At 43.2% G+C, this 12,086-nt stretch overlaps 1 protein-coding gene across 5 annotated transcripts; it reads right to left on the reverse strand.

Moving 5' to 3' along the window:
* Positions 1-5,894: 5,894 nt before the first annotated feature.
* Positions 5,895-9,940, reverse strand: LOC133920060 (uncharacterized). 5 transcript variants are annotated; one of them, XM_062364695.1, is made up of 9 exons: positions 9,579-9,940; positions 8,932-9,213; positions 8,106-8,473; positions 7,773-8,022; positions 7,500-7,665; positions 7,182-7,284; positions 6,922-7,050; positions 6,535-6,750; positions 5,895-6,403 (listed from the first exon to the last, which is right to left on the reverse strand). In XM_062364695.1, the coding sequence occupies exons 1-9, from the start codon at positions 9,817-9,819 to the stop codon at positions 6,125-6,127; spliced, it is 2,034 nt and encodes a 677-aa protein (XP_062220679.1). In that variant the 5' UTR covers positions 9,820-9,940; the 3' UTR covers positions 5,895-6,124. The 5 variants fall into 5 exon arrangements, with proteins under 5 accessions (XP_062220679.1, XP_062220678.1, XP_062220680.1 ...); XM_062364694.1 differs by having other exon boundaries at positions 8,106-8,476; XM_062364696.1 differs by having other exon boundaries at positions 8,106-8,476; positions 8,932-9,319; positions 9,579-9,717.
* Positions 9,941-12,086: the final 2,146 nt, after the last annotated feature.

Consider the following 12,086-nt stretch of genomic DNA (forward strand, 5'->3'; position numbering starts at 1 on the left):
GCCGATCTAATTGATGGCCGTTCTGACACCCTGTGCAGGACGAGCACCGCAATCAACGATCGGGCACGCGCGGCAGCCACTTAATATCACTATAGTGCCACGGTTAGATGATGTTATCAAAGTAGATACAAAATTACCTGGGCCCAAGCAATGTTTTAGTAGGCTGACCCTAAGTCCCAGTTGTACCGTGATAACTTATATCTCAACCCCCTATAGGGGTATGCATGTACATTTACCTTCTGTAAGACACTATAAATACAGACCATGGTACACGGTGAAAGAGGACCTTAACCTAAAAAATCAGTCATGGTGTTTTGTTCCTCTCCACTTCTCCTCCAAACATGAGCCATCTCTATAGATTGGCTCTCGCCGTATTTTGTTTGTGGAAGACATATTTTCTTTCACCAACCATCATTTCTATTATGAATTCAGCGGTACCATCATCTTGTTGGTCTAAGTTCCAAAGTTTGAATCTTGAAATGTGTGCACATCTTGTAAAAAGAAATGGAGGGACCGAGTGGGTTACAAATAAGAGGGGGAACATCCGCACTACAATGCATACACTATGGTGGATTGGCCCATTTGTCAGTGAGACAGTCAAACTGCCATACTTATGCCAAGTTAAAATTACTAAGTAATTACGAGTCTGTGTAATCTTCACGTAAGTATATGAGCTTTTGCGTGCATAAAGATACTCCACCTAGAATGTACATCTTTTCAGGAGTTTATCCGGATAATCTGCATGGATCTGGGAGAGTTTCATACGTTTCTGGAAGCTAGCTTGCTAGCTGCGATAAAGATCGATCGGTCGGAGGCTCGTTGGAGTCCACGTTCAAACCAAAGCGATCTTTTGCCCGGCTTTGTGGAATTAATCTTGTTCACCATGAGCAGCAAAATTAACATTGCGTTGCTATCTATCAGTTCAATTTTGCTGCAAATTCTTTCTGTTTTTTTGCTTTGCTTTCTCTCATCTTGCTCATACCCGTAGGGTTATAAATGAGATGACTTGGTTAGGAGATGCGCACTGGAATTCTGTAGATTTGCATAGTTATGCTCCGTCTGAATTTCTTTTGCTCTCACTATCATGAAGGGTTCATTCATTCATTATGCCATCTACGTAGGCTTTAGGAAAAGCTCGAAGTGGCAGATACTATGTCGTGTACGAAAAGAAATTCAAGAAAGGCGGAAATTTGATAGATGGACCAAACTAATAATTTAGCCTCTTTTAGCAGTAACATTACGTTTTCGGATACTCTTTTTGAAAAAGAAAAAAAGCGCAGTGTCAGCTTAAATGGTCACTGAATTTGCTTTTATTTTATCACAAAAGAAGAGCATTTATACGAATGGCATTTTCCTAATCTAGACTATTGTGAGTGGAACCCTTTTTCTACTTCCAGCTCCATTAATGCCGACCTTGATGTGTGCATTCAGCAGTACTATAACACATACTCTACTACTAAACCTTTTTTATCAAGTAATTATATCTTTGCACATATATATGCAGGATCTAAGTGGAGAGGGGGGATTGCTACTATTAAGAACAGATGATTATGCATAAATAATGTATGCACAACCGAAGTCCTGAAGTGGGCAATGCACAAGCTGGTGTGCTCAGAGATCCCCAATTGTTGCTGCGGCTTATGGACATTGACACTGGAAAGAAAGAAAGAAAGAAAGAAAGAAAGAAAGAAAGGACCAGTGGACATGAACAGGTCCCTTTCACATAGATTTCTGAATTCCAAATCTCTCTGATCCCAAAATGATCTGTCGATTTGATTTGCATGGTAGAGAAAAGGGCGTTGCAGAATTTGCAACCTCTACTCTGCCTGCCTGTGGGCTGTGAGTGAGGGTGGTTAGTTGGGGTTGTCTACTGCTTAATCCAGAGGTCAGAATTAAGCAGTGCTGTGCAGGGGGCGGTGGATGCTGACGTCTCCTTATCAGAGTGCGTGTCTGGTTGTTTGCTTCTGATCCTCACAAATCGTCCGGAGAAATTCCCGTCCCCTCCTTTTGGGTGATCTGATGATACACGAAAAAGGGGCACACGAGAGCGGTTTTCAGCTGTAAAGAGAAACCGGAAAAGCTGCCTTTTCTTCTTCTTTCTTCATTGCTTGCCTTTTCTTTTTCTCGTCATTTTCAATTTTTTTCTTTCTGATTTCTCCCTCTTTTTGTGTGTCATGGGAATGAGATACAGACTGACGGTCGGATTTTCGACGGATGTGTTCACGCAAGGTCAGTTTTTTCAGAGTTCATATTGAAGCCAAGAATCGCCAGAAATGCTTTGGTCCTTTGCATTGTGCTGACCATGGGTCTTGTCTATGGTGACTGCAACTAAAGGTAGTTTGAGCTTTGTCAGCAGCACCCATCCACTTATCATTACCAGATGTCCTAGTTTTAAGAAGAAGAAAATGAATTCCATGCACTAAGAATTTTAATAGCATGATCCATATGTATCACGAGAAAGTTGAGCATTGTTACACACTCATCTAGGTACTCCAAAACCTCCTGGCCATCATCAGCCTGCATCCTCTTGGTCATCTGATGTCAGCTTTTCCTTTAGTTTCCTTGAGAGAAAAAATGGATTTCTTACTCCTATGAACTGGCACAATTCAGATTGTATCAGATAAGGAAAGTTGAGTTTCATGCATTCCTAGGCTACTATAGAACCTCTAGGGAGGCATCAGATATTAGGATAGCATCCAAATGGTAATGACCAGATTATACTTTCTGATACCTAACATTGCCATTCAGGCAGACATGCAGCAGTGCATTTTTACTGCTGCAAAGCTCCATTCATCTGCATCCACTCCACACAGTTGCATCCACAAAACAAATCATTGCTGAATCCTGATTGCGTTCCCCCCATCCAAACTGAATTCACCAGGTCAATGGATCCTCCCGGTTCCTTCCGACAGCCACCCCACCGATTCACCGAATCGGGAGCGCCATTGCTCGTGCGCGTAGCCCTCTGGGGCTGCTCCATTGCTGATGGGATCCAAAAGGAATCTCACCACTCCCTGAAGTGGGGAGCACGCTGAAATGCATTAAGCTCAGGTCCACCACCTACCCCTGTGATGCGTTGCCCTCACTACTACGTACGTCACATACCAGTTCATCTTTTTTTCTTCAGGGCACTGTTACAGGGTCCCTTTCAGGTCATCTATCTCTCGGAGGCAGTGAATGGATGGATGGTTGAGCAGAAACTGGGGCATCACTCTTGACCAGGAATTGCAAATTGAAGCGCTAGAGACCAGTGCCTCATTAGGGGGGAGAACGGAAGGAGAAGGAACACAGTACCACCTAAAGGATGACTTGGAAAAGGCTGGATAAAGATGAAAAGTTGATCAATGGAGCACAATATTGAGCGCATGCACACATGCTACAGCATACCTTTCTCTATGTAGAAATGATCCACTTAATACTAGTTTCGCATGTACCACTTAGGCTTGATTCATCAAAAAGATTATTTCAGGACGAGACCAGTGATCATACATACCATTCTTTCCTCTACCTGGAGACTATCAGTGATAGTTCAGTATCTGCAGTGAGCACGGTGCATGGATATCTTCCCATCAGATCTCCAAGCGATCAAATGGTTAACAAAGAAGAGAGAATTCAGGTCTAATGCGGATGGGCTTAGCCCAGTGGCAAAGACTCAAGGTTGAGTACAAGCCGACAAGGGTTAATCCCTCATCCCGCACACCCCTGAAGTGACCTCCAATGAAGGTCAGGTAAGGAGTACTCAAAGCCCCCACCCCTCACGTCGTCTCACTCGTGAGGCAACTCGTAGGAACCCAACCCCGCCGTCTCTACTAGAGATGACCAAATAGGTCGTGCCAATTGGGTCGGCCCGAGGCCCGGCACTGTAGGCACTGCCTAGGCACGGCACGACCAGAGCCAAGCTGGACTGGGCCAACACGGCACGAGGCCATGAGCCGTGCCTGGGCCGAGCGCGTGGCACGGCGGGTTGGCACGGACGGGCACGACCCGGCCCAGCACGTCTGGACTCGGCTATTTTGTATTTTCTATATATTTTTAATTTTGCAATTATTTTTTATCTATTATATATATATATATATATCTATTATATATATATTAAATTTTGTAGCTATTTTTTATTTTTATTTTTTTGGGCCGTCTGTGGCACCATGCTCGTCGTGCCCATCGGGCCGGCCGTGCCGCCGGGCCGCAATCGTGCCCCGGCCAGCCCGACACGGCATGATGCATGATGAGTTGTGCCTAGCCAGGCCCGTGCCGGGCTAGCCCGACTAGCCCATTTGGCCATCCCTGGTCTCTAGTCCCCCGGGCAAATCCGACAAGGCCGTCGCCAAGACCGGTCTCTAGTCCCCCTCTTCCTTCCTCCCTCTGTTCCCCCTTCCCTCCCCTCCCCCCCTGCCCTATTGTGAGCTTGCTCCAGCCGGATCCGCACCGTAGATCGCTGGATCTACCTCTTCTCAATCGAATCTGCGCGGTGGCTTGCCCGCGTGTTTGCTCGGCTCCGGCAGGGCTGTGAGCGTGCGCGTGGGCGGGCTTCCTCCATTGTCATCCTGGCCACCTCTGTCTGGCGATTTCGGTTGGGCCTTTGGCCAGCCGTGGTGCTCCGTGCAGGTGGCGGCCATCCGTGATGCTTTTGGCCGGCTGCTGGCTATCAGTGGCCCTAGTGCGCCATACGGTCTTTTCTCGCTGGTGGGTGCGTCGTTCAGGCCTTCGTGCTCCTCTACCTAGTGCTACTGATTGTTCTCTTACAGGTGATTGGTCTGGTCAACCCGTCGAACCTCTGGGTTCACTAGGTTGTGCCGTGGTAGGGGGATTTACAGGCAAAAGCCCTGATAGGCACCATTGCCGACGACGATGGCGCCCGCGGGCGTCATTACCTCCCTGGAGGCATCGTGGCGAGGCTTCCCCTGGGATCTCTCTGGGCGAAAACCATGTTCAGCTTTCCGAACGAGCGACGACAGTACCATTGCCTCTTCCTTTCTAAAGGCGTCATTTCCAAGAATCCCACTATTCTTTGATGTTACAACTGGGCAGCACTCCTTGCAGTGCACACCATTTTCTATTGTTGTCCGTTCTCCTGTTCGGCTGGATTTCCCACCTCCTTTCGGCGCTTTGCGTCAGTGGCAGTGTTCCGATGTTCCAGGATGCGTCTGTTGTGCTTGTGGTTTGGCGTGAGAGCCGCCGACCGAGTTGGTAGTCAGGCGTGGGAGCAGGGCTCCGTCTGTTAGAGTTCTGGTCGAGGTGCTAGTTTGACACAGTTGCTTGTAGTAGTATTGCTCGGTATGGGTGCCGTTAGGTTGATCAGGTGTGCCGCTTGGCCGGGTTGTATGGCATAATGTTGTTGTGTGTGTGTCGGGTTGTTTGCTACTTTGCCAACCTTTGCCGTCTGGTTGCATAGGGGATTGGAGGTTTCTTTCTTTCTTTCTGTGTCTTACGTGTGAGCGAGCCTCCACGGGTTGTAATGCAGTGCTTGTTAAGGTTTTTGGACCTGATTTTTCTTATAAACTGTGTCTTTTCTTCTTAATATAATGATGTGAGCTCTTCTGCGGATTTGAGAAAAAAATGAAGGCCGAGCAAGGGAGCCCTCGTCTAAAAATAAAAAAAAATGAAAAAAAGTTCAAGTCTAAGGAACCGAGTCTAGCTCAGTGTGGATGTACGCTTAGACCATCCAGATTCGAGTTCTCTTCGACGAGAATTTAGATGATTATTTTTTCTTATTTATAATGCCACATGTTTCCTCCTAGGTTGGTCAAAAAAAATTTATTATTTTCAGGTTGTAAGAAACATGTCTATGTCAATTTCTTTTACATGATACAGTTGTTACTTTCATACTACCATAAAAAAACCGTAATTGGATCTCTCGTGTACCACTCATCCACATTATGAGTGCCACTGAAAAATAGAGTAAGTGCATCCTCTTTCTCGATAAGTTCGACCAAGAGAAGAGATACTAAATCTAGCTTTCAGTGGATACCAGATCAAAAGATATGGACCTGATTTGATATAGAAAGTACTGTTCTCCTACCTACTTCATACATGTCCTACTGCTGTACAGAAGCAAACTAGGCCACCACATCTCTATTCAACGGAGATACAAAACAATCGATGATGCAAGCAGCCTATGAATTTCTTACCAGAATCGGTCCTTGTTCACCGATAGATAGCCGGACATTACCTTTCCTCCGGTGTTTCTCATTCCGTCAATGAGGTAGCACCAGGTTGATCCCAGGGCTCCAATGAAGAAATCTGCTTCAGTGGCCATCATGAAATTTACAAGGGGATAATTTGTGCTAGTCTCACGGCCCAGGCTGGCCTCATACATTGCCATGGTCATATTACCGCCTTGGCGTGCCACGTATGTGAAATAGAAATTCCACTCAGGATAAAGTTTAGTTTTCTCAATAACTTCCTGCACATAGAATTAGGGGAATTAAATTTCATCAACACCCTAGAAAATAGTTGACAGATAAAGCCAGCATTTTAGACTGGCACTGCAGAAACTAGACAAATGTTTTACTCTCGAATGGGGAGTTGTCTTGCCTGCATTTCAGTAGAAAGCCAGATGCTCTTGAGACTTGGAAACCGTTTGCGGAGTTTGCCGGCCAGGTCCATGTATTCCTCAAAGCCTACCACTACCATTTCACAAGCTTTGTCTCCCATCCTTACATGCATGCTGAGAAGAGGCCGAGGTATATATGGTTTGTGGTCTGACCACACAAGACGTTCAACGTCAGATTTGGTTCTAGTAGTGCCAACCTGCAATTCGTGAAATCATTTGGATGATTATTTTTAAAAAGTAATGCTATTGGTGCTGATGCTACCATATCTGAATGATTATTCAGATTAATCTCGGTGCATCATCCCCTCAAAAAAATCTCGGTGCACCACATCGGCTGATCAGAGAACCTGTTTTCAGATTGCACAAACCTTTGGTGAATTATTTTGAATACTTTCGAGAACTAATTTTGCTGTTTGCAGACCAAATGCAGAGTGCCTAGCAACATTCAGTAGTCCGCACGTGTACTCCGTTGGGAACCTCATAAGGTATCTTGTGGCCTTCATGCAAGTTAAGAACAAGGTGAGATTTAAACGACAACTAAAGTATGCTGGGAGCAGGAATGGTATTGAATTGATTCCTAAGACCCCGTAAGATGCTCTTTAAAGTACACCACAATGCATGTATGCACCTGTGCAATCCACCATCTCCGATCCATTTTACGATGATTTGTAATTAATCTCCCATTTATCTCTGTCGTCGGTTGCATATATTTCCAAGGTTCTCCCCATACCCTGCAGTACAACAAGTCTTAAAGAACTGCATTATGTTCAGACATAGTAGCATGCCCAAAGAACTAATAAAGAAAAAAATGGATTTACGACAATTGACGGCATGTGAGCTGTGAAGAGTAGAAAAGGAGAAAATTGCTAAAAGGAACTCATAATCCTAATCAAGATAGTGCCGCCAAGCCACCGTTCAGAAAAAAATTCACAACATTGAATGCTACCTAGGTATATGCCCAACCCATATTTGCTTGGAGGTATAGTTCTCCTTCACTTTTACAGTACCATCGGCCCAAGAGGCTTTGTTTCTCATTAGCTCAAAAGCCCGCTTCTCGCAGTCTGGAGATGTCTCTGGGAAAAAGTAACAGGACCAGCTAGATCTTGAGGCACCTAAAAGATAAGACTTCAAAGTTCAGATTTATATTTTGTGTACAAAATAACAAGTAGGACTACACTTGGTACTAAATCAGAATCTGGGAGGCAAACAGAACTATCACCTTTGCAACCATTGTGATCAGCACGATTGTAGTACCTAGCAACGAGAATCCTGTTCTCTTTTATGGCAATAGCAAGAAGTCCTGACATTCCAGCGAGTTGCGCACCGATACCAAATCCAGGTAGTCTCTCCCAGTCTGCAACCAGAAACCGCAAGCTTGGATCGCTGCAGTTTGGCGGATGCTGATGAATCCATATATCTCTCTGCACCCGTCTTGTCAGTGGATAGTTTTCTTCATCTGATCCTACAATCTTTGATTTATTGTAATTCCAAAGTTAGAATTTGCATGTACAATATCAACAAAACAGTTATAAGTTCAAGCAAGTTTGCATACCCAAGGAGGATATTGCCTATCCGGATTTGCATTTGGAGTGAAATGCATTTGTTCCCCCTTTTCTAAATAGTTTTGGCTGAGTAGTTCAAGTCCAAGTGATCCTCTCCATAACGTCCAAGGAGGAAATGTGCCATTATCACCGTAACTGTCAAATCGTTTGTTTCTTTCTACATTAAGCCTGCAATCATCCAGATGAGGTGGTCGCGACACGTCTGAACTTTTCAGAACTTCGTCTCTGGTGGTATTGAGCAAAGTGCTCCAAGCATTGTACAGGTGCATTATCCTAGCTTCGGTGATGTGCTCATTTTTGTTTGGTTCTTCTATCTTTTCTTGTGCAGAAGCCAACTCATCTGTTGCTGCAGCCCCATCTGCTGCAAAGATTATAGTTACAGCTTGACAGGCATGGACACAAAACAGAAGAGAGATCTGAATTATCACTGATACAAGTTACAGTCACATGAAACTGCCCAGGAAGTGTAATGCATTGAGAAGATTATACGGCAAATAAGTTATTGCATGAGTTACAGATGGGGCTAGTTTATCTATTCAAATGTATGGTGAATGGACCCACGGTTGTTTTCTTCAGTAGAATAATGCTGACACATACAGTGCAGTTATTCGTTGCTCCTAGGGCTCTTGGTTTCCCAAGAAAATAACTGTGCAAGTAATGTACTGCATACAGCAGTTTTATTCAATCAATCACTACAGGACTAAAATTTTCATTCTATCAGAAATGACCATATGGGCAAATTCAGGTATGCCGCAGCAGAAATAGCTTTCCTAGGAGAGTTAGATTATTAGATGTGCAACTAGATACTGCAATTACCAGTATCAGTCGATGTAGGATTCCAGAGGATTGCTCGCCGCAGTGGTGGATAGGCTGATCGGTTCTGCGGGATTCGGAGTGGAGGTAGAACAACACCAAACAGATACATAATGCAGACACCGCAGAAGAACCCCGTCACCCAGATTTTACAGGGAGCAGAGCTCCCAATCTGCATAGCCTTCCTAGATATCACCCTCTGAAGGCTCTTGCTGCTGCTGTGGCCATTACCCTCCATCCTGAATCTGTACCAACACAACCTTAACCACATGCACAAGCTGCCTCCTGTCAAGAAGCTCAACTCTCAGATGAACTCAAGAAAGATGAGTCAGAAACACATTCTTCAGCGCCATACAAGTATCAACCGAGCTTCTTTGAATAAGTGAGCTTACTGCATGGAGGCAAGGCAACACAGATTCAGTTGGAGGTTTTAAATGGTTCCAAAAGAGTTGGTCTTTTTAAGAACATGAACCCTACAGTACTTACAATCCTCTCCCCCAAAGATCGGCACATGCACACTAAAACAGAGCCTCGTTTTTTACACCTCACTAATCAAGGACACGCAAGATCGCTCAACAGAGCAATTGGTGAAGGTACTCTCCAATCCAAGAATTTAAGAACTTGAGCTAAAAAAAAGAAGAATCACACACCAATTGCTGAGCTTTTTGATGCCGCCGATTCTCCTCTTCCTTGGATCCGACTCCCAACGAAAGAAGGCAAAATTGAGGGGAAAGGAAGCTCTCTCAATCCGGTAAGAGATATCAGAGATGGGAGTGCTCTTGATTTCTCAATCCGGCAAAATTGTGTGTGTGTGTCTCCTTGCAAAGCAATGAAACGCCTCGAGATGCTGGAGTAAGATGAACAGTGTGCAAAAGCCCGAACCCTTCGCATTCCGTTTCTAGTTTTTTAAAAATCAAATGAGGCGGAGCAAACAAAAAAGAATTAAAAAGGACGAAGAGAAGATACGCATCCGACTATTTCCTATATTTTTTTAGTACTAAGGTTGGATAAGTCCTAGTGATCAGAACCAGATACTAGCTCTGTTTGTTTCATGAGATGGATAGATTCGTACCGTTACAAATATCGCGGTTTTAAAACATATTATTATAAATATAATATTTGAAAATATATTATAATAAATATTTTGAAGTTAGGTTCGTACCATTATAAATCTTCTGAAAATTGAATCCATAGCAATACAAATTTCCTGTAAATTGGATCATACCAATTCAAATTTTCTAAAATTTAAATTCATATCATTACAAAACTTCTAAAATTAGATCTATGCCGTTACTAAATATGTCTGATTTGTAACAGTAATAGTATGGATATAATTTTACAAAATTTATAATAATATGTTTCTAAATAATAAGTTTGTAATAATATATTTTAAAACCGTAATATTTATAATGGTATGAAGCTATTTAACGTGAAAAGGGCTTCGGGAGAGATGGCTGGTGACATGTCTTACAGCTGGGCCCCCACGCTGAAAAATCTGTGTGTGAGGACGTCTTATTTCTTAACTGAAAAATTACTTATTACACTAGTTTTTTTTTTTACTAACTGAACACCTAATTAATGCGTAAAAAACTAGCACTAGAAGAGATATCAGTGGAAGTCTGCTTTGCCTTACGCTGCGTTGCTCCCAAGCTAAGCTAGTGAGCACGGCCGATCAAAAAAAGCTAGAGATGCCAGAGCTGTGGTACAAAGGAACAAGCGAAAGACGTGGGACCGAGGAAAAGCACGAGGGGCTTGACAAGTGTCGCGTAGGACGCCACGTGGTCACCGTCGAGCGGTGCGTGCATGGGATGCCGTGCCCATGACGGGACAAAAGCGAGGCGGGGCGGTGCATGGGAGATTCGCTAGGCAGCACCCGTGCAACGCGGCACACCCCGCTTGGGCTTGCGCTGACGTGACGCCCGACCGTCTCTAGCCAAAGGCCAGAGGAAAATAATCCAGACTGTCTCGTGCATTTAAGTGCTAGACACAATTTATAATATGACACGTGGTATAAGTTACTATATATATGAATGGAATAAGATGAATCGAAAAAAATTATAGATGAAATTAGGTTTAACGCTTAAATACACTAAACAGGTGTCATAGGGCGTGTCACCCTCCCATAGAATTTTGTTTCTTCCAAAACGGCAGGCTGGAGCTGTGGATTTCGAGCAGCACCAGCGGGAGCATGACACGGCTGGGGTCTTTTTCCCAACTTTCTTAGGTGTTTGATCATGGCAGATCACGGTGAACTGAAAGCTCATGCTATGGCCATAATTGACATTGCTAAAATTTATTAGTTTTTATTGAAAATAGTTTTTGTTAAAAGTTATTTATGTCTTATGTCAAAAATGGTTAGTTTTCACTAGAAATTTTTAAATTCTCGGCACACCATTTTTCAAAAAAATCAATCCCAATCAACTTATCAGCTTTTAATCTATCTTATCATAAGATAACTTTTTAACTTTTCAAAAGTCAATAATAAACCAACCTATTTATTTTTATTTATAACTTATGCTTTAAATCGTACCAAATAAAACCTATATATACATTTCCAAAGTAGTGGAGTCCTACTCCATCAAGTCTATCATGACATTCTAGAAACGATAGGTTAAAAGAGACTATCAGTTAGAGTAGGGGATCGCGCTATGGCTACGACGTTAAGTGCAGGGGAAGCAAAGTGGGCAGGACAGTTTTTGTTTCCAAAAATAAATGGACCGTTAGAAGGGCGAGGCTCTGTCGCTCGTTTGAGCTAAAAGATTCGGAGAGTTAGATGATAAGTATCTTTTACACCATAATTTTTTTATTAAAAAAATCTATAAATATTTTGATAGTGTTTTGAATTTTTAAGCATTGGAACGTAATATTTTTATTTTAATTTTTTTTAAGGGCAACAGATTTAACGGACGACGTGAGTCTAAATTTTTAATTTTTTAATAGATATATATATTTGTATTTTTTATTTAAAAAATAAAAAGTTCAAATAAAAGATTGAGAAACATCTGAAACCCGATTTTTCTTTGGCGTCTGAGAGCATCGATTTGGATGGCCACAGAGAGCGCCCATGCTAAAACCGGCCTTACTTGTTCTGTGGTGAGCGCTCCGTTGAGACGAAAACTCACCCCAAGTTTGAACTACGGCCCATATCTGAAGTTCAT

This window comes from Phragmites australis, chromosome 5 (genome assembly GCF_958298935.1).
Source record: "Phragmites australis chromosome 5, lpPhrAust1.1, whole genome shotgun sequence".
NCBI classification, from domain to species: Eukaryota; Viridiplantae; Streptophyta; class Magnoliopsida; order Poales; family Poaceae; genus Phragmites; species Phragmites australis.